General features: G+C 41.3%; 1 protein-coding gene across 2 annotated transcripts; it reads right to left on the reverse strand.

Moving 5' to 3' along the window:
• Positions 1-1175: 1175 nt before the first annotated feature.
• Positions 1176-22225, reverse strand: LOC114468486 (proline-rich protein 12-like). Of its 2 annotated transcripts, XM_028455416.1 has the most exons (16): positions 21919-22225; positions 19987-20144; positions 18838-18990; positions 14343-18670; positions 13545-13739; positions 11848-11937; positions 10002-10716; positions 8549-9138; positions 8359-8475; positions 6787-6920; positions 6003-6703; positions 5817-5924; positions 4416-4513; positions 4201-4332; positions 3921-4016; positions 1176-2928 (listed from the first exon to the last, which is right to left on the reverse strand). In XM_028455416.1, the coding sequence occupies exons 1-16, from the start codon at positions 21969-21971 to the stop codon at positions 2794-2796; spliced, it is 7803 nt and encodes a 2600-aa protein (XP_028311217.1). In that variant the 5' UTR covers positions 21972-22225; the 3' UTR covers positions 1176-2793. The 2 variants fall into 2 exon arrangements, with proteins under 2 accessions (XP_028311217.1, XP_028311216.1); XM_028455415.1 differs by having other exon boundaries at positions 5817-6703.
• Between the last annotated feature and the right edge of the window lie 889 nt (positions 22226-23114).

The raw sequence follows: 23114 nt of genomic DNA on the forward strand, positions 1-23114 counted from the left end.
TCATCGAATGGCGACTGTTGGTTTAAAGCATGAATATGACACATTGTTCACAATAGAAACGTACAAGACATATTTACTAGGGTGGCTCAAAAAACACTTTTTCAAGGAAAACACCCTCCCTGGGTGAAATGGTGTTTCTTTTTGGATAAAAAAGCGTGTAATTTTTTACAGGTTTCAGAACAACAACTATTACAGAACACAATGATAGCGATAAAACTGAACAAAACTTGTAAAACATGTTCCACATGTTTGAATTCCACCTATTTCTTACATTTTGCATGATTTGAATGTTGTTTCAACTAAAATAAATGAGTTTTGTCCACATTTAACATGCATTTTTACCCCAAAAGGAACACCATTTCACCCAGGGAGAGGTTTTTTTTTTTTTTTTCCAGCCACCCTAGTATTTACACCTGATTGGCACAGATTGATAAATGATCGGTGTGAATAACACGTGATTGTCATCATTTCCAAACCCTGAATGTTAAAATTAAGTGAGCGTTTTAAGGATGGCAGCATGATTTCAGCTCTGATAACATTTTAAAAATGAATAATAATAAATCTACATTTGATTTGAATCATTTATGCTACATCAGATCATCACTAAGGTAACTGTTTTTACAAGTTTGGCCTAAAGGCGTCTAAATGTTCTTGTTTGTGATTAAAAATGGGCTTTATAGAGTCTGTCTTGAATTGCTGCAAAGCATCGTGGGTGGATGATGTAAAGAGGCTCAGCAGCTTCTATCTTCGCAGTGAAACACATTGAGTTTACTTAGTTTATACTGGTAATCAGGAAGACAAACCAACTAAGAGTGTCAGATTCTTCCATAACAGCTGGAAGTGAAGAATGTGTCAGAAGAGGAAAGAGGAGGAAGAAAGGAAGTGTTTCCTGTTTGGACAGAAAGTGATGCACCATTGACTTTTTCCACATTCCAATCATCAACCATTGGAGGCTTTATTTCAGTTAAACCTCTGTGTATGATCCTAATCTGTCTTTGTGCCAAACAAATAGTGATTTGAACATTACTTAAAATATGTTAATTGATCTAAAATGTAATAGGTGCTGATGTTAACCCTTTTGAATAAAGTCAAAAGTTTGATACATTTTACGTAAAACACAGAGATCATTATTAGGAGTTTAAATGGTTGGTATTAAAAAACAAAACTATCACAAATAATGATTCCAGCATCTTCTGTTTATCAAAACCTTTCAGTTTAAAGCAACAATCAGAATGCTTCATGTCAGGAGACATTGAACGCAGCACCAGAATGCAGTTTGAGCATGAATGTGATATGAGTGACATCAACCATTAATAGGCTCTACTAAGGCTCACATTTAGAGTAAATGTGCACAATGTAGGTTTTACTAGTGAGCAAGTAGACTTTACTAGTGAAGCAAAAACTGTCACTAATAGTGCATGAGTCAACCTTACTAGTAAAGCAAAATCGTCTATTAGTGGACAATTTTGTGTTACAAGTCGTACTAGTAAAGCTTTGATTTTTTTTTTTACAGATGTATTTTAAGTCTACTAGTACTGCTAGTAACACGTAGTTGTCTAGTGCACCAAAAACCTTTACTTGTAAGCATTTTTAGTCTACCAGTAGTTCTTGTAAAGCCAAAATATTCACTAGTAGTACTAGTAGAACCTATTGCAAATGAAATAGGGGGATTAGAACCAAATCGAGGATTCTGATTGGTTGTAATACTTTTGAAAGCCAATGGCAAACCTGAATTTGCTTTCCCATATTATTCCTCATATTATTAGTATGATAGTGACACTTTTTCCTTCACAAGTAAAGTCTAGTTGCACACTAGTAAACCAAAATTGAGCACTAGTGGAGCTTAATCATGGTTGATATCATTGATGCCTCATTTATGCTCAAACAACTTTCCATAGACTTAAAATAAGACAAATATATCTACTAGTGGATGATTTTGTGTTTCTACTCATGCACTTGGCACCAAACGCCTTTACTAGTAGAATAACATTTGTGTTTACTACTACTAGTTACTGGCTGTAACCAAGAACAGATAAAGGATGGTAGAGACACATTTCAATTAAAAAAGAGACATAAACATGTTGTGTATGTGAGGAAAGGCTCAAAGTGTCACAGAATATCTTTTTATGTCCATAGAGCACAAATGTAGAGGATGGTTAAAGCACACAGCCGTCCGTTCATCACCACAGGCTGTTTTAAATATGCCAAATACAAGAGTTTCATTGATAGAACTGTCAATAAACTGCTGTACATTTGTTACACGCCTAAATTAAACTGCTTTGCAAGAATATCCTCAAAGAAGTGAAATGATCCAAGTGTCAATCAACAGCACAGCGAAAATGACAACAATGAAAGACGGACATCTAGTACGTTCTTCTTCACAGTTAGGCTTTTTTTAAAGTTTCAGTGCATTCTCTCACAAAGGTTCATAGACCGCATGTAACATAAATAAGACTATTACATAGTCCAATTAAAGCCAACTTTAGTTTTACTTCAAAACAAAACAACAAAGTTTGGGGAGCATTGGTTGTTTTTCCCCGATTCTCAAAAATAAAATTAAAAAAACGTTTCCATAGAAATGTTATTTTATAAATCATACAAACAAGTGTTAACAGTGCATATATATATACAGTATTTATAGACAACTGCTGTCATTGTTGTGTAGGTCTGAACGCAAAGCTTCCTCTGTTAATTATTGACAATCAATCTGCACATTTTTATAGGAAGCTTCTTTGCACTCAGTCTTTTTACACATTCTTTTAAAGCCTCACAGCGTCAGTGGTGGTGAGGCCTTCAGGCGGAGGCGCTCAGACTGAGCAGATCCACAAACGACTTAAACAAGCTTTCTAACCAGCTGTGGTTGGCCATGCACTGCTGCACCACCTCCTCCTGACCAGGATCATCAGACGCACGCTCAACGCTGTCCGTCTGGTCGAGGAAAAACAAGTAAAACACACAGAAATGTTCAAGAACAAAGGATTTCTAGTAACACCATTACATTAACTGAGTTTCTCAGCCTTTGTGCTCCCAGTTACAGTTAAAATCATTTCCTACGAAGAAGACATTGATCAAACCCTGGGAAAATGTTTGGCTCTTTTTTCTCTGGTAGCGGATGTTTCATTGAAAAATACATAAAAGGACAACAAAAGTGCACAAAATATAACAAAAAATAATCAATAAATAATAATACTAAAAACAGCCACAAATAATTATGGAATATTTTTTTTAAATTACACAAAAAGTGTCATAATGAACCAAATGAACCACAAATATACACAGAATGACAACAATAAAAATAAACAAAATGACTCCAAGAACAAACTAAATTACAGAAAAATACACAAAACAACAACAAAAGTCCAAAAAAGGTCAACAAATATACAACAAAAATTATCAAAAAAAACACACGAAACAAACACAAATAAATAACTAAAGAATATTAAAAATAAAATACACAAAAACAACAAAAATGCACAAAGAGACTCCAAACACACACAAACCCTTTGTTGCTTCCTGTGTTAATGCTACGATTGGTTTTGAGTCTGATGCTGACATGAATGTTAATCATGTGACCCTCAGATCAGATACAATCACATGTTTGTGGCCACGCCCACTCTGGTAACAGTTGCCACTCTCTGATCTAACCTTCCCTCAGTGTGGTGTGAATTGTTGGACTTCTTCTTCAGTCCAACAGGCTTAACCCTTCATGGATGGATTCATATCTCGTATTTCTCTCGTTACAGCTCAGTTTCACAGAATGTCATTGAACATCTCTCTTAAATGACCTTCTCCAGTATATTCATGCATCTCGTCCTATCCTTATATTATTTGAGTTTAGTTTGATGTGGTTTTACAATCACCAAATAAGTGACATTTTTCACGGATATATGATACTAGTACTTGACGGAGTTGAAGAATACCTCTTTCTTGCAGTGTAGAAATGTGTGATACTTGTAGTGATGAAGAGAATGAAACAGGCTGTAAATACGACAGGTTTCAATGGAAAGTTTCAGATCCTGAAAAATGGGAGCAAAAAAAAGAGAGGCTTTAATTTACATCCCAGTGGAAACACATGGTGTTTGATTGTCATTCAGAAAGATTTGACTCAGTGTCTATTTTAGTCAAACTATTTTCATTTTATTGTAAAAATGTAAGAGTGACTGCCCTCTATGGGTGGAAACGCTGCTTTGTTTTTCTCACCTGCTGCTTTGGACCATTTCTCTTGATTCGGTTGAGAGTTTTCCGGTTGTAGTCTTCACCCCCAAGGTGGACTTTGACTGAACCGCATTCCAGAGGGTCCACAGTCATTTTGGGGAACACGCGTAAAGCCTCCTAAACATTGACACGTTTGCAGCACACGTGTAAAGACGGTGCACAGAGAAGCATCAAAGACAAAGAAGCAGCTGGACGTTTACCTGATGCTGAGCACTCATGCTGACACTGCGCAACAACTTCTTTTTCTGCTCGTTCAGCAGCGTGTGGATTTTCCTCATCGGTGGGAGGTATAACTCATCTGAGAATGGCAAAGGATTGATTCAAGGCCAAACCAACACAGCAATGTCATTAATGTGCCCTCGTTTGAACTCCCATGAACAAATGATGTGTAAAGTATGTAAAGCAGCAACAATATCCAAACAATAAGTGACAGATTTTAGTCCCTGCAGGATCTACACTTCTATTTCCTACATTTTGTGACCAATTTTTATTTAATTTGGGGAAACGTATTGGAATAATTTGAGGAAAGTCGCAGGTTTCTTTGAGAAATTGAGAATTATTTCAACAATGTGAGGTTAAATGCCATCATTTGATATAATCATGGGAAAAACATGAGCATTGCAAATGTTGTTCATTGAATTTGTGTATTTGGAGGGACTGAGATATCTACAACTGAATTAGTTTGTAATTTACACAATAAGTCATGTTTTCTCTTTCATTTTAACTTCCTCTAGTAAGAAGAATTGGACGCTTTAAAGCATAAATGGGCAACACAAAGTAAACACAAAACAAAACAAAAAACACAAGTTGTTTCTAAAAAAAAAAAAAAAAGAAGTAACAGAAAAAATACGAGATACATAATAACCACAATAACACCCCAAACCCAAAAGAATAATAAAATAACATAGATTACTACAGAAATATGTAAATTGAAAACACTGAAATTAAAATAATAACAAAAGGTCAAAAAATAGACAAAGAATCAACAAAAAGGTGCAAAAGGAAAACAAGAATGCAAAAAATGACTTCAAAAATACACAAAAACACTAGAAAAATGTACAAAAATGACAGGAAAATACACATAGTAACCATAGACACAAACTAAACTCTTTGTTGTTTCACTCTCATGAGAAGAATTGGAGTCAGTTTTTCATTAATGGAGCCAATTAATCATTGTTAAAAACAAATGACCAACATCTCCATGCTGTCTGGATGCAGTTTGTGTATTTTTGTCTTAATAACTGACTGTTTGAAATCTGCCTTTAAATGCAAACAGTTGCTGTCTCGCAGACAGGTGACTGGATTAGTGAATTAGTGACGCTACAAGTGACATTTACTTGTGCTAATTAATTCAATGACATAGAGTTTAAGCCTCAACTGATGTAAAATTCACATTAGAATGAAACCATTTTTTTCTTCCTACACTCTGTTGCTTAGAATTGCCTAAAATTGCCTGGCCCCGACCATTGCTGCACATCAGCTGTAATTAAATCCTGTTTTGTTGCCTTCACAGGTTTTGTTCATCTTGCTCTGATTCACTCATTCATGACTTGAAAGTGGCTGAACGTTGCTGTAAGTTGCTGCTGACTGAGTTCTCTCACCGTCCGTGTCCTCCAGTGCTTGGATCATATCGGGGTCGAGCGCAGCACTGACCAGCATCTCCACATAGCTCCTGAACATTTCCCTCATGGCCTGGTCATGTGTTTGCCCTGAAACAGGAAGCAGCTGCACAGACACCTGCACAAGCTCGCCATACGCCAACATGAATGTGCTCTGTAGGGACTGACCTTCATCATCACTGGGTGAGGTTGAGGAAGAGGAAGGAGACTCCTTCAGCTTCCTCCTCTTTGTGGGCGGGGCATCAACGTCATTGTTGGATGTCTGTTTGTTTCCTGCTACGTCCTGCAGCTTCTGCTCTTGCTGCTCTCCTTCCTCCTTCTTCTCTGTTTCCCTGTTTGGTGGTTCCTCCTTCTTCTCCCTCTCCCTGATTGGTTGTTCCTCCTTCTTCTCCGTGTCCCTGATTGGTCGTTCCTCCTTCTCCCTCTTCCTGATTGGTCGTTCCTCCTTCTTCCTCTCTCTGATTGGTCGTTCCTCCCTCTGCTCCTCTTCCTGCTCCGCTGCTCTTCTTTCCTCTTTGGTTTTCTCCTCACCTGGCTCCAGTTTCTCTCTTATATCCAATTCTTTCAGCCATTTGTCTCTTTCTCTCCAGGTTCTGTTGATTCTTTCCCTCTCATTCTCGATTTTCTCTCTGAATGTTTTCTCTTTCTCTGTTCTCTCCCTTTCTTTCTGTTCACTGGCCTTTCTCTCACACTCCACGTCCTGCTGTCTCTGTGTTTTCTCCTCTTTGTGCTCCTTCTTCTCTTTCCTTTCTTCTTGTCTTTGTTCCTTTTCTCTCTCTTTCTGCCTCTCTTTATCCCTGTCATCTCTTTCTATTCGAGGTTGACTTTGATTGTAAATAATCGGCATGTGTTTTGGTAATGACTGACGCCTGTTGGGTAACAGGTGAGAAAAACCGGAGTCAAAAAATAGAAGTGATGTTAATTTTCTCTGATATGCTGAAACATGCTTTACCTCAGAGTCAGGCCGGCTCTGTGCCATGGCTTTCGGGTGCACACTCGGACATAATCTTTTTTGTTGACATTCTCCAAAAACTTCACATAAAGACGCTGGTACCGCGTTTTGGCATCACCAAAATAGCCCAAATACTAAAGAAAAAAAACACAACAATGAGAAGAAAGAGTGACTTTAGAGCACATGTGTCAAAGTTAAGTTCCAGGGGCCAAATCCAGCCCTTTAAAGCTCCTAATTTCGCCTGCAGGAGAAAGTAAAAATTGTCGAGAAAACATGACACATTGTGTTAATCACCAACTAATTGAACTGTAGATATTTCAGCACCTCTAAATACACAAATTCAATGAAACTGCACATTTTTTTGAGGGCTCACAGTTTTCCCACGCTTATGTCAAAAGATGGCATTCATTTTTAACTTAAAATTGTTGTAAGTACTCTCAATTTTGCAAAAATCCTAAAATTCTCTTTAAATTATTTCCTAAATTTTCCAGTACACTCAGGGGCAGATTCACTAAAGGTTTAGGGGTACTAAAATGTGTGTAAATGTCACTCCACATGCTAATAAGCCGTACAAACCCCAGGGAGTCACAATGTGCCCTCAATCTATTGAGCATGTTTCCCTCTAATAAATATGTATAATAGGTAGAGCTCACAATGAGCAAAAAAATGGGAGGAGGACAGGCAAATAAATTAATGCAGTGGGCGCAATGTAATTCATCAAATCTGGAACTGTTTGCGGTGATTGTTTTAGCACAGGAAAATAGCACGACTGACAAGCAGGGGCAAACACACGCAGAGATCCGCTGCAGTAAATGTTGACACAAAACACAACGGTGATGTTTTGACCGTCAAACACTGGTGTTGCGTTGATGGAAGGAGCATCAGGCCAGAATCAGCTGATCAGATGAGTAATTTACACAGTGATGCACAATGATCACATAAGAGAGTATGGTGACACAGTGCTACTCAGGAGCTCAGACCTGCTAGATGATGGTCAGTAGATCATCTTCAAATGGTGCAGACTGATTGACAGACTGTGTTGCTGTATTAACTCAGATCAATGGTGTCAACAGATCAATGGTGTCAACAAATCTGCCTATTTTTCATGGACTGATCAGAGCAAAGTTACAGGACCTGACAGAGCAGCCACATTAAATTAGGGGGGAAAAATCATTAGGTTTTAAAGTTGTTGTTGTTTTTTAAAAACATTTTTATTTCTTTATTTAGTTTTCTACATTATTAAATGTTTGTGCAGCAGACAGAGAAATCCATCTGTCTTCAATTTAAGTTCCTCAAATGTCATTGTGTGCTTCTGTGCACTCACGTCTCTACATTGAACGAGCATAACGCAAAATTTAAACAGGGCGGTCTCCACCACTTCTGCACGTGCACTAATCATTGCTGTATTCTTAGTGAATTCCTCGCAGCAGGTGAGGAAACTGCGTAACTAAAAGATTCAGGGACACAACTGGTTTACCACCCTTAATTTCAGATCTTAGTAAATTTGCCCCTCAATATCTTACTAATAGTATTAGTAGACCTAATGCAAATGAAGTAGGAGGGATTACTTACGTTACTGGTTGCACAGAACTGCCTCTGTCCATCTTTAATCTCGGGGCTGAATTTCTGCAGCAAAGCTTTCTGAACTCTCCAAATGGGTGGCGGCTCCCGGCCCGTCTGCAGAGCCATCTAAAAACCCATACACAGTGTGTGTGTGTCTTTATTGATGAGTCCAGGAAGATCTGTTTCTTCAAAGACTAACCTTCAGCATCCCGATGTCCTCCGTTCGAACTACAAACTCGTCTCGTTCTCTGAAAATTCCTTCGCCTCCGCTCTCACCTTTGTCCTCGTCGCTCTCACCGGCAATAGCAGCGTCAGCCTGCTTCTTTGCCACGTGCAGAGAGGTGAGGCGCTTTGAGGCCCGGTCCTCCTCTGGAGTCAGGGGTGATGGTGGCTGAGAGGATGATGAAGAGGGGGATGAAGAGAATGAAGATGGAGAAAGCTGCCCTGGATCAGCGTCCTGATCGTGATCGGAAGAAGATGGAGGAGGTGTTGTGGAGGGTGGAGGTATCGATTGACCTACAGGAAGGTTGGAAAGGGGAGATGGTTGGATGGCTAGAGGGGAGTTGGAGTTTGGTGGGGGGGTGCCATCAGGTGCTACCTGCAGGTAGGAGAACTCCTGTTGGAGAGCAAGGGCTGGACCTCCTTCTATCTTATCCTGGCTGATGGGCAGGGGGGAGGATGGAGAGATGCAGAGGGAGGAGGGTGGTGAGGGAGAGGAGGAGGTGGGCGGAGAATCAGAGATGGATGGGAATGGAAGTGAAGGAACAGCTGCAGGTCCCGATGAAGGATCTGGAAAAGAAAGTGGAAAGAATCAGTCAAGGCTCCATCTGAAGGAGGAAGTTCTTGACCACAAGAAGGTCTTTGTTGTAAAACTATGACTTAAATTCAAGACCACAGTAATCGACACCAGAATGCTCCAAGGCCAAGCCAAGACCAAGACCATGAAAAAATAAAAAGTTAAAGAGCATTCTTTGTCTTTAATTTGAGTTTTCTTTTAAATACATTTGACAAAAACAAAGAATCTGCAACTCTTTCAAAGCACAACATGCACAAATCTCAAATCTTAACAAATGTGGTCAACTAAATGTTTGCAAAAATAAATCCTTGTATATATTTAAAAGCTACAGATGGGTCTAGAATGATTTGATTTCCTTATTGAGGTGAATGAGACCTAAAGTAAGTGTTCAGAGGGATTTCTGAATAGAAATGAGATGGACTGATGTCTGATGTCGGACACATAACACACTGGGAAAGATTTCCAATCAGTGAGCTAACGCTAAAGCTAAGTGCTAAAGCTAAATGCTAAAGCTAAATGCTAAAGCTAAATGCTAAAGCTAAATGTTTGAATTAAAATTATAAAATGAATCAATCAGGAACAGTTCAAAGTGCTTCTCCTTATTATCACATTAATGAAGGTGAAGAATAGCAGATCAGTGCTGGTCTCTAGTGGTCAGGATGGAAAAAGACTTTCAGGGCCTTTACTTTGTTGTTGTGTCAGACCAAACAGAAAGAAAAACACACACTCGTGTGTTGGCCTGCTATTTAAGCAGGAAATAAACAATATGAATATATTGATTAAAATGATTAAACATCATTTCTACTTGTATTTCCTCATTAAGTGTCACAGTGATCAAACTCTAGATGTGGATTACCTCTCATCTCCGGAGCTTCCACATCCTTCGTCTTAGGGATTCTTTCTTCTTCTCCCGCCTCAATCGAATCTTCAACAGATTTTTGTGACACATTTTCAGAGTCTTGAAGTTCAACGCTGGTTACTTCCTCTTCCTGCTTTGCTTCTTCTTTGGCGTTTTCCTCTTTTGACTGTGCAGAGAGCACAGGTGTTGGCTCCTCTTCCTCCTGTGTGCATGGAAGTGATTCCTGCTCATTGTTCTCAGGGGTCGGCGTGCTAAGTGACGCCTCCTCCTGTGCAGCTGGAGCGGGACTGGTTGGGGCCCTGACCACTGCAGAGGCGATCACAGCAGCCAGTGCATGCGGGGTGTCGTACAGAGCAGAGATGGCACATGAAATGCTCTTCTGCAGGTCCTGGTTCTTACTGACCGAGTCCTCCTCATCAGAGGAGAAAGAGGGCAGGGTCTCTAGGTTCTCTTTCAGCTCTTCATCCAGAGGTTTGCAGGGACTGTGGCAGCTGCTGAGGGCCAGCTCTGCGTCTGCGCTCTGCTCACCATCACTGAAGCTTCCTGATGGCTGCTTAGAGGGAGTGAGTGGGGGGGACAAAGGCCTGAGTCCTCCTTGTAGAGAGGCTTCCTGCTCACCACTGGGATCCTCTGCTTCAAAACCAGACTGAGCTTTTCCCGTCTTAAGGAAATCCAAAAAGGAAGGCATGAAGTCCAATGTCTTCTCCTCAGCCTGCAAAAGAGACAAGACGCATCACTGATATCTTTGATGTTGTGGCTCTCCATGTCCTGCTAAATAAGCAGTTTTTAACCATTCTGACACCTTTAAACCTTTGTTTGTGCAGCTTTAACACTCACACCTGAGCTTTATTTTGTATCTCGGGTGATGATGGTCGTTCCCTGAAGGCTGCGTCTAACGCAGTCACTACATCTCAGCACAGTCATCATCTTGTGAACCAGCCATTGGTATTACAGGCTATCACAGGCTTGTTGGATCAAACATGGGCAACTGGAGCACTGGCAGGGGCCCCAAAGTAACACACAAAATGAATCCTAAAAACCTCACAAAATTCACAAAACAATAGCAAAAATACAGAAACAGAAAACAAAAAATACAGAAACTTATTTCAAAAACACACAAGATTACTAGAATTATACATTAAAAAAAAAAATTAAGGATTTACTTTTTTTAAACAAAACACAATCACTCATATGAGTTGACATAACTGTCTTAATAAAGGAGATCTCCTGTGGCTGCAGATGTTGGAAATGCCTTTGAACAAAAAAGACTTTCTAATAAAGGAACCAAAGCAGTCAAAATCTAAAAATTTGAATAAAGCTTTCAAAATAGGTGATGAGAAACAAAAATGCATATTATTTAGAATCATATTGAGCTTGAATCCAACCCCAGGCCTTTGTAATCTCCCTCTGGATCAGCTCTCTATGGCAGGGTGTGGTTAAACTATTTTCTACTACAGTAGTTTTCCCCTTGCACACTTAATCCTCTCCTACATGTAATACTCTCAGTGGGCAGCAGGTGGCAGCAGGAATCGTGCAGAAAGAGGCAGTAACTGTGGCAACAGCTGCCCTGGTAACAGGCCTCCCTCTCTCCTCTTTTGTCAGTCACAAAGAGCTGGCTGTCAGTCAACAATAAGCTCCCTCTTTCTCAAGCTGGGAGCATTAAAACACGAGAGGAAAGAAATGTAGCCGTGTTTGAATCGATGTGAGCAGAACCAGCGCTGTGACTAAGGCAGGAATGTCCTTGATGCAACCCAGGCTGGGATTGAATGGGTTTGGTATCTTTTATATATGAAGCCTCTGCCTGTGCCTGTGCTTGTGTGTGACGGGATGTGTAAGCACTTACTGCACTGAAAGGTTTCTTCTGCATCGCAATCCAAGATTCAGAATCCAGTGATGCATCGTTTTCTCTGGTCCATCCATCCACCATTATCATCTGTGGAAAGCAGAGTTTATCAGCCAATGACAGGCCAAGCCTGGACTCCAAACCCAGGAGCATTACCATGAAGCAACACCTTAGTCCACGTTAGTTTCTCTCAGGGTGCAGATATGGAGCAGTTTGATTTGAAGTAGAACGCAGATTTCCACATTTTTGTGCCATTGTTTGTTTGTCCATAAATAGTATGTAAAGCACCAACAATAGATAAGCAATACATGACATATATCAGACCCTGCACAATCTTCACTTCAAAATGTCTTGATTGTGTGACCAATTTTGTGTAATTAATGGGAATTTTGTGTTATTGTAAATTAGAGTTCTTTCCACAATGTGCAATTAAAAATGACTGAAACCATGTGAGATGGACACAGGAAAATTGCAAATATTATTGAGTTTCCTTAGATTTATGAATTTGGAGAAACGGTGAAATCTACAATGGAATCATTTGGTAATTTACCCAATGATTCTTGTTTTCTCTGTTGTTTTTACTTTCTTCTGAAGGCCATTTTGGATGCTCTAAAGGGCCAGATTTGGTCCCCGGGCCTTAAGTTTGACACAAATGCCTCAGTCAATCTGTGCTCGTGTTTTTACAATCACAGAGAAAACCAAAGAACACTTTTGTGAGATGATCCATCATCTGTGGCCTCTGCTGTGTTGCCAGAACTCTGGAGACAATAATCATTTTGCACGATCTCACTCTCAAAGCTCATGATTTACCTTCAACCCAACTTTGATTTCCAATTCATTTCAAATCCAGGTTGATTCCACCCAAGTTCTGCTGCAGCAGCTCAGGTGCATTTTACTGTTGCTCAGGCAACAAGATTTCCTTTCGTCTCGCTCAGGTCTCAGGCATTACTTCCTGAATGCTCCATCTTTCTACACATGCCCACACCAGAATGGAAGTGACTTAATGTTGTACAATATACAGCAGCAAAAAATATTTCATTATTGTGTCTTCTAATAGATTTTAAAGTTATATTCATAGTGTAGGCCTCATAGATCCATAAATTCAAGATCATTTGATCATATAAAAGATGAATCAGGTTGAAATTGCCTCCCGAAATTTGTTTTGATCTTCACTCTTAACACTCTCTTATTGAGATCGTTAGAGTAGTTTAGTGCATTGCATTGTGGGAATTTTCATGGCAATTACAATTAACATTTTTTTTAATTACAAATATAATTACAGCATAATTGTAATTAATTATCAATTACTTGATTACAATCATAATTGACCGCAACCCTGGTGTGTGTGTGTGTGTGTGTGTGTGTGTGTGTAGGGGCAGATGGTTTTCAGTCTGTCATCAGACTGGCACAGGAACCAACTAACGCCCTGTATGAAAACCAACAACCCTCAGATTCAAGATACAATATCTGGTTAATGCCTGCTATGTGCACACTAATCTTCTTCTTTCAATGAAAACTTGATTGTGTGTGCTGCTTTGCTGCAGCCTGAGTCAATTGAAATTCAGGTAAAAATTCCCAGTAGAGCAAGGAATTCCAACAGGACAAACACACCCATACTACTGCTGTTGCATTATGAAAGATCAGGTCAGATTTTTTGTAGCAATATAATGTTATGTTTTCACTAGTGTGTGTTTTACCTCTCCATCACTTGGCTGTTGATTCATCATTGTGTTTTCAGTCTGGGTCGGCTCCGTCATGGTATTGTCCATGCTGGTGCCAGGTCCAGGACTCAGGCCTACAGATGGAGCTGATCCCCCAGATGTATCACATAGGAAAGACTGGCTGTTGGACAGGGACTGTGGTGAGGGCATTGTGGGAGCAGACAGCTCTACCTGAGAGAAAGAAAGAGAGGTAACCTGCATTAGGTCACTGCAATATTCCTTTAGAAAGACCAAAGAATCAATAGTGACAGATTAAACTCAGCTGCTCAATTGTGGATCATCCCATACACTTTGCAATGTGCAATAAATGGTCTCGGAAAGATGTATCATAAACAACACAAAAATGTGGATTAGACGTTGGGCAACTGAAGGCTCAGGGGCCACGGGCGGCCCTCGGTCTGAATTTGTAAATGTACAAAAAAACACACTAAATATCAGAAAAATACACCAAAAAAGTAGAAAGAAATTCACACAGTGAAAATTATACACAAAAAAAGACTATTAAATAACAAAAAACACCCCAAATTGACATAAATATACACAAAATGGGACCAAAACTGCACAAAACCATAAAAATATACAAAGTGACTCCAAAAATCATAAAAAATTACATCACATTACACAAAAGGGCAACAGAGAAAAGGACAAAAGAAATATATGAAATAACACAAATGACAACAAATATAAACAAATTTACAATTGGGTTGAGATGGTCGTGAGACAGGTTAGATTTACCCTACTGATGATAGTGTGTGTGTGTGTGTGTGTGGTTACCATGGTGGGTGTGTCTGGCTCTTGTGGTTGCCGTTGCGTGGGCTGTTGCACGCGTTGGTCACTGTAAGGTGGCTCCTGAAGCTGCTGCAGATGTTGGTAAAGCAGATGCTGCTGTCGTGGTGCTTCGAGCATGTCTGTTTGTTCACTCAGATGTTGTGGATACTGTTGCAGGTTCTGCTGGAGGCTAAACTGACCTTGTTGATGCTGTTGCTGATTACAGTATCCAAGGCTTTGTGCTTTGTCAATATTCTTCTGCATTTCTACTAGGCCTTCAGCCCTTCTGCCCCGCCCTCGACCACGCCCACGAGCCCTCCTCCTTTCTCCACCAACAGATCCCATCAAACCTCTTCCATATGACGGCTCTGGAAGAGGTCGTATCCTCGGTCTTCCTCGCGGGCGAGGAGGTCCTTCGCGTTTTGTTTTAGTTGGTTTTCTGCCCCTTTTTCTTGGGCTATTCTGTTGAAAAAATTGTGGTGGTTCTCCCATCGCTGAGTTTATAGGGTTTTGACAGAAGTCCATTTCACTTATTAATGGACTGAGGCTGTTAACCCCTGATGGCCCAGAGAACTTCCTGCAACTAGACACCAAGTCAGGCAACAGGTTAGGAACACGTCGACTATTGAGGCGAATTTCAGCTGGAATGTCAATCTTATCTTCATCATCCTCAAAGTCATATTCGTGTGCGTAGTTCTTTTTGGTTTGAGCTTGTGGTTGCTGTCGTTGTTTGAGCAAGTGAAAGGAGCCGGTCTTTAAGAGTTTTTTGGGACGAGAGGAACAAAAATTAGGTGACAGCAGATGAGCATTACGAGAATTTTCAGCCAATTTGACACCTTCTTGTATCTTTTGAACTGACCCAACTTGCTGAGATGCAGAGCTTAATCCCACAGTGTGAATAGTACTGGGATGACTGAAACCAGTCTGATGAGTGGTCAGAGTGGAGGGAGTCTTCAGGGGATTAAATTGTACATGCACATTCCCATTAGAGGCTTCTAAAAGGTTATGGCAGTACTGTCTATAGCCCTGATCACTGGGATGACCAACCGTGTCAAGAACTTCCAGAGGAGCTCCTGTTTTTATGGCCTCCAGTCCCTCCTGTCCTAAGACACGACCCTGGTTAAGATGTTTGTGAACACTCTGTCCAGAACTGAAATCCCCCACACAGCTTGTCCTGTAGTCACTTGAACAAAACATGTCGTCCATCTCTGGAAAGAATGAGCGCTCTTCATCATGTACGACAGAGTCTGGAAAGCAGGTGGAGGTCAGCGGTACAAACTGCTGTTGTTGAACATCCACTGGGCTCACGGCATCATGACGACTTTGCTTTAGCTGATTCAGCTGGGAATGTGGATGTTGTCTTTCCAGTTCTCTGTTCTGGGTGTGCTGCTCTTTTTGGGGAGTTCCTATATTTGTATCTAACTTGTTGGAGTCTGGGTGAGACTGTTCTTGTGTCAGCTGAAGATGACTGTGTACTTGCTGTTGGTAGAGACCGTGAGCATGTGCATAGCTACTGGGCGGGGTAAGGTGGTGGAGGTGTGAAGGTCTGGATAAGCCCAATTCTGTCTCACCAAGGAAGTCATGGAGATCTGATGGTGTTTGTTGGAGAAGGTGGTGCTGCTGCTGGAATCTGTGTCGTCCATTTACCCCAATCCCAGTTAAATCAACATTTCCCCCACTGTCTCTGTGATTGGCTTTGGACAGAGACTGGTCCATCATGTCTAATGAGGACATGGAGCTTTGACTGGCTCTGATTTGATCCCTTGGCTGGCCTGAGGGGCTATAGAGGATGTCTCTGTCTTGAGACTGGATCTGAAAAGGTGATGGTGAGAGATGTCCATGTAAAAGGGATTCCACTTTATTAGGCCCTGCTCTTTCAGATAAAAGTGCTCTTTGACCTAAACCGTATGGTTGTTGTTGTTGTTGCTGCTGTTGTTGATGTGGAGGAAGTTTCTGTATATCCATCTTGGTATGGTTGCTATAAGACTGCAGCATGTGGTTATGCTGGAGGTCTGGAGATGAATTCATCAGAGAACGGGAGGCTTGACTTTGTTCTAAGTAAGCGCTGTCATGTGGATTTGAAGCTTTCTTCATGTGATTGAGCGTGTCGGAATTAGTGAAGCTGTGCATGGGGTAATGGGCGTGTGTATGCTTCGAGTGGTGGGAATGCTGATGATACTGCTGAGGATTTGAGGACACAAATGGAATGTGATTGGAGTGCTGGGAGTGTGTATGCTGTGTGTAAGGATCACCTCGTTCATATTGAACCACAGGACTCAAAGAGTGAGAATCAGGAAGAGAAGAATCAGTGATCCCTTTCCCATCTGCAATGGGAGATTTGCAAATAATCAACTCTGACCTGTTCTGTTTCTTTTCAGTGTGGTGGTTTAACCCACTTTGTGTGTCACCTGTTAGTGGTTCAGGAGCTGAACTACAGGTGTTACTGGGATGAAGGACACTGTCAGAGTGACAGCTGTCTTCTGAGATTTTGAGGCTATTGAAAGTCCCCTCCTTGCCCTCCCCGGTCCGAGTATCAGAGACTAACTGGCGTAATGGTTGCAAATGTGAATCATGCTGGGTTGAGTGAGAAGTTGAATCTTCATCATGTAGTAAATGGTGAATTAGAAAATCTTCATTATTATCAGGATTCCCATGGTGCGATTGCTCCAATCTTAACATGTCAATTTCTTTGTCCGTCTTAGGTGGTGTAACATGGTAAGGCTGATTTTTAACTTGTGCTGTATCTGAACAGTCTTGAGGAGAGGACACAAATGCAGGAGAAAGGATAGAGGACTGGAACTTTGAGCTTGCTGAGCCTCCAGGAGATTGTGGGACATGAGCCGAACTCAAAGAACACATTCCAGACCCAGTGCGAGAAGAAGGAACAGAAGGCGATGCTGTAGACTCTGGCAGGTTGTAAGAAGTGATGCCATGATCAACACCTTCACAATCATCCCGTGAGTCAGCCGATCCTACTCCATTGGTGAGAACAGTTGTTCCCAACATTAGTGCACTGCCCAATGATCTAGCACCTTGCTCTAGAACAGGGCTGTCTACTGTTCTATGGGCTGAGCCAAAAATGGATTCATCAAAGGCGATGTCTGCAGAAAACAAGCGTCCCTGTGACTCTGTTGGACAGGCTTTCATAGCAGTGTCCCCTGCTCCACAATTGAGGTCCTGGCAATGATCTGAACTGAAGTCTCCATACAACTGGCTCATGTTTGAAGAGGGAAGCTGGTGTGGAGAGTAGGGCTGAACATGTGGCCGAGGAGAAGAATCAGCTGGTCGAGCTGCTGTGGGTTGAGCAACAGACTGAGGGCCATAGGGCAACTGGTAATGCTTGGCAGCTTGATGCTGTTGAACCAGAGTTGATGACACTACAGGTAAAGAAGGAGCAACTGCTGCTGACTGAGGGGGGGGCTGTTGACGGGAAGGATCACACAAGGAGTTAGTGTTTGTGTCAGATTTTGAAATAAAAGTTGAGTAGGAGGAGGCTGAAGGAGGTATATGTGGGGAATGGGTTGTAGAGGAACCAGAACCTACATGGGGGTAGCAACCAGAGGAACTTAAGGTAATTTCTTCTCTACTAGCAGAGCAGGGAACAGACATAGAGCTGGAGGATGATGGTGTGTAAGGAGATTGTATGCGAGGCTTGAATGTTTGCGTGGGTTTGACCTCAGAGGAAGGGCTTCGATTCCTGCTGGGACTGCAGGATACTCTGGACTGGTGACAGTGGTTGGCTATCTGTTGGTAGCTTGTGGACCCACCACAACTGGGAAATTGGTGTAAAGCTGAAGACTGTGCTCGAGATGAACTTTGGTAATGTTTAATCACACTGTCTTGCCTGGAAAGCACTCCCTCTGAAGGAGGGTAAGGATTACCTGCTGATGCAGGTGGTACAGCTGGTGTGGATGAGAACATGGAGGCATTATATGGCTGAGAAGGTTGACTGTGGTTTTGACAGAACAAAAGGTTAGCCTGGGATGAGGGCAGTTGGCATCTGGAGGAGATAGACGGTGCTTCAGTTTGACGAGAAGCTACAAACTCCTGCGAGCGCTGATAGGTGTCACTCTGAGAAGACGGTATGCGATCAAGTCTTAAACTGGACTGTGAGGCTGTTTTAATGGGCAGCAATGAATTATGGGGTGACATCAATCCACAAGAAGTTGGACAATATGAAGGTATATTTTGTAGGGCTAGAGAAGGTGTAAAGGAACGTCCAGAAAAAGAGCCAGGATGGTGGTATCCACCAGAAAAGCTTGTGGAGGCAAAGGAGCCTGAACCTGGAAGTGCCCCCGCAATGAAGAGGTCCGCTGGGCTAGGTGTGTTCATCGCTGCAGAACATATGACATACATAATATTGGTAGAAGCAGTAGCCACAAGACTTGTCTTCTCTTTATACTAAAAAGAGGAGGACTATTAAGAAGAGCCAAGAAATTTTAGTAAATAAAGAATTTAAACTTTGAATCTATTTTTGCAATATTCCAAAATGTACATTTACCAGTCTGCCACAATGGAGTTTGGAATCGAGAGAGAAAGGAAGATGCAGAGGGAGAGGGTTGTGGTCCTCTGGACTTAAAGGTTGTAATCAGATCCATGACAGAAGGTTCAGGAGCCGATGGGCTGGCATGGTGGAGTGAAGTATCAAACAACCCTGGCAACAAACAAAACCTTGTATTCCATGCTCCAAGTATTTTTTAAAGAAAATGTAGATTTGGAAAATGAACATTTCCCAATGTGGAATAAACAGCATTAAATTTACTTTTCTAGTTTGAAGACAACACTACGAAAAGTGAAATGTTTTGTTTTTCAGCTTTTCATGTAAGCTGTACAAAAGAAGTGACTTAAAGCTGCTTGTGACAATAACTTCAATAACTTTTTTTTTTAATATCAGATAAAGACAGTGTAGACCTCATAAATTAAAAAAATCAAAGATCATTTGCTCAAAAGATGTAAAATGTTGAAATTGATGATCAAAAGTTTGTTTTGATCTCCATTCTAAACACTCTTCTATTGACATTTTTTATTCCCAATTTTTTTTGGGCTCAAATACCCCCTTTCTCTTATTTTTAAATCCAAGTACCCCCTTTGTTCAACTACATTTTGCTCAGAATACTGTGAAAACAATAACCAAAGAGGATAAATATGAAATGAAGAAGTGATAACATACATTTTAAAGAATCCCATTTTGTAAATAAGTGGAAAGAAATTGTTAAATGCCTCCTGGATAGATTTATTTCTATGGTTTTTATCATTTCCAGTAATCTCCCACCTTGTGTGGAAATGTGCAGTTAAACATATAAAAATGGGATGATTAAAAGAAATAACAGTGCCAATACAGTGTCTATGTGTCAATCTTTAACATATTACATTCAATATTATCAAGTATCACAAATAATAAAACTGTGATACTTGATATTCTATTAAATATTTCACAAATAAAGTATAAACTTAGGTTGCTTTTATGGAAATAGTTGATATAACTTGTCATCTTTAATGATAGAATATGGCACAGTTTTAGTTTATAAAAACAGTTTCATCACATCTCAAATTGCGTGTTATGCATGTCTAAGGGTTCCTCAGACCCAACATTAAGGAACCCTTTCATGAAGTGACACATCCATAGAGGAGAAGCATAAAAAGTCTGTACCAAGTGTGCGTCCTGGTGTAGCCCATGTTGCACTCTGGTTTGAGTTTGCTGAATGGGGAATGCCTGCAAAGCCTTGGAGTGAGTGAGACGGACCATAGGCTTGCCTGTGGAGCAGTTCAGACTCTGGGATGGATGACCTGGAGCTCCCATACATGAGGCTGTAAAGCACAAGGTTATTGTAAGAACGGAACTTATCAAGGTCAAATAAAGTCAAACCATTGATAGCCTTGCATAACTTCAAACCAGAGAAGGGCAACTTTTATCACAGCAATCTAAGGGTGACATGATAAACATTCATGTCAGCATTAGATAATGAACAATCAGAGTATTAACACAGGAAACAACAAAGGCTTGGTGTGTATTGTTGTTGGCATTTAGTGTATTTTTAGTGTGTTTCTGTTATGATTTAACATGTTTTAAAGTCATTTTTATATTTTTAGCCCATTGCTTATTTTCTGCATTTTGTTGACGTAATTGCAGTCTATTTTTGTCATTTTACATATTTGTTTTGGAGCTGCACAACATTAGACTCCGGTTGTGGTTTCCTCCGTCTGGGCACTGTGTAACCCCAGCATAAAGAACTGACTCACCTTGTTATGAGGGGACAGAATGACATAAAATGGCCGAACTCGCTGGGAACTAACAATAACCATCTTCTTCTTTTATTATCATGTGCTCTCTTAATATAGTTCATTTAAGCTAGCCAAGTCTTCTGTGTTACACAGTGCTAAACCTGGCTGCAAATGGTATGCAAAAACAGTTCACAGTGAATAACATCTGACTGTAGGGGAGAAAAAATGACATTATACGGTGGCAGCATTTTATTTTATTCTTTCTTTCTTTCTCTTCTTCTGTTTGGAATGAGCAATATGATACAGTTAATGTTCCTTTCTGTTGGAAAAAAAAATAGTCTTTAGAGATGCAGCAATTTAAAGTACGTAATTAATTTATTCCTAAGTATTCATCAATATTGTACATAAGAAAACGTAATTGCTTATTTTTCTTAGATAAGTTTGATCTTCAACATGTTACCAAAGATTTTGTAGGAAAATAAGGCCATTATTGTTTGTTCCATTGATGCTGTTTATTGTCAACAGGTGGAAAAGCCGTCTTAAATAGGCTTATCAAATAACTCATTATATTAGAAATAGATTTAAAAATGTTCAAGTACCCATGGGGTCCACGTACCCCTGGTTGGGAAACACTGGTCTAACCTGCTAGGCCTATTAATCACATAATTGGTTTGCACTCTCCCCTTTTTGCTGCTTTCTTGTTAAATAAATATTTATTTTGGCTGGTGCTGGAATTAAACCTGTTGGTATTTTAAATACGTGCGCGTGTGTGTGCGTGTGCGTGTGTGTAATAAGGCCGTGTCGCTGACAGCGCGCGCTTAATTGGTTGTCATGGCGACAGGAGCTCGGTGAGTTGTTCCTGACTTGGGACACGGAGGCCTTTAACGGGCTGTCTGTGGCCTCTGGTCGGTGTTAAACAGACATGGTTGTCTGTAGCTCCCCCACAGCTGTGGGACCGGGACCAGGACCACCGGGGACCCCCGCAGCTGCTCCTGCTGAGGTTAGAGTCAACAGTGCGGCTGCAAGTCACGTGGTGTTTACTAATAAACACCGTACATAAGTTGACTGATCACTAACTAATGAGTCGACTAACCGAACCGTCTACCGATTAGCCCTTCGATGTGCACGCGCGGCTCCCGCTGTGAGAGACAAAGGCTGGACAATGAGCCGCTGCTCGTGTCCTCGTGTCCCCGCTCAGCCTCCCTCACCGTCCCGTGTCTTCAGTGCGACACCGTCGGGTGACAATAGGGCTGCTGTACCTGTCCACGCTGCGCGCACACGCACTGTGAGAGCAGCTGTGCACGCCGCTGGAGCCCCACGCACCTTCCGAGTCTCTCCGCTTCTACAGCCCGGTGCTTACCTGCCGTAACCCCGTCCCGTCCTGAAGCCCTCAGCCCGGTCGCTCCTCTCCATGAAAGAAAGCCTGGATGGAGAGGATGGCAGAGCGGGGAGGGGGTGGAGGTGGAGGGCTCAGCCTCCCACGATTTATTTCTCTGCTTGATGAGATCCTATAGCTGGAGGAGGAGGAGGAGGAGGAGGAGGAGGAGGAGGAGGAGGAGGAGGAGGAGGAGGAGCGCTCACATGCCGCTGTCCATTGTCGCTGAGCTGCTCGTGCGCCGGCGGGTGTTGTACCAATCTGAGCATCCCCGACAAACACTGAACCCCAAGCCACGGGGGCGCGCGTGCATTTATAAAGGCGGAGCTACCTTGTTAAAAAATAAATAAATAAAGATAATAAGAATAAGAATCTGATGCTTGATGTAAGATATTACACATGTGTGCTTTGGGGGCAGGTGTATACATGACAATAAGTGTAGGACACATTCGAATTCAATTATTGTTATAGGCAAACTTGGTGTACAAACCTGCACAAGTGAAAATATATTAAAAAAAACAAAAAACAGGAGCCTCATTAAGCTTAGCCCCACCTTCTGAGTGCATGCGCGCACCCACGCCAGGGGAACAATGTTTGTCTGGGATACTGAGATTAGCACAACACCCGGTGCATAGAACCTGCTTCATTGCTCACTCTCACAGACAGATTCCCGCTGCAACAGCTACTGCATCACTGACTCTGCATGACACGTTTCAAACACCAAATATTTAGCTTTCTCAATATTTCTGTGACCTTAAACATGGTAAAATTAATCTAAAACAGAAAAACACTATAAACTTCTAACTAGTCCTTTTTAGACATGAGAGATTAAACATTTTTTAGCTTCTGACCAAAGACTGAGAAGCCTAATTTTCAGGCAGTGGCTATCCGTACGTGGGGTATCATCCGTAGCGCCCCTCATTGGCCAGTACTTCTATGTGCTATCAATACGTAGATTCCTAAAAATAAGTTACGGACTAACTAACTTTAACTAAATTACGTTACGAACTAACTAACCCTAACCCTAACACTACGTTACAGACTAACCGTAACCCTAACCCACGTTACGGACTAACTAACCTTAACCCTAACCCTAAACTACGTTACAGACTAACTAACCCTAACCGTAACCCTAGCCCACGTTACGGACTAACTAACCCTAACCTAACCGTAACCCTAAC

This window comes from Gouania willdenowi, chromosome 8 (assembly GCF_900634775.1).
Source record: "Gouania willdenowi chromosome 8, fGouWil2.1, whole genome shotgun sequence".
In the NCBI taxonomy this organism is placed as follows: domain Eukaryota; kingdom Metazoa; phylum Chordata; class Actinopteri; order Blenniiformes; family Gobiesocidae; genus Gouania; species Gouania willdenowi.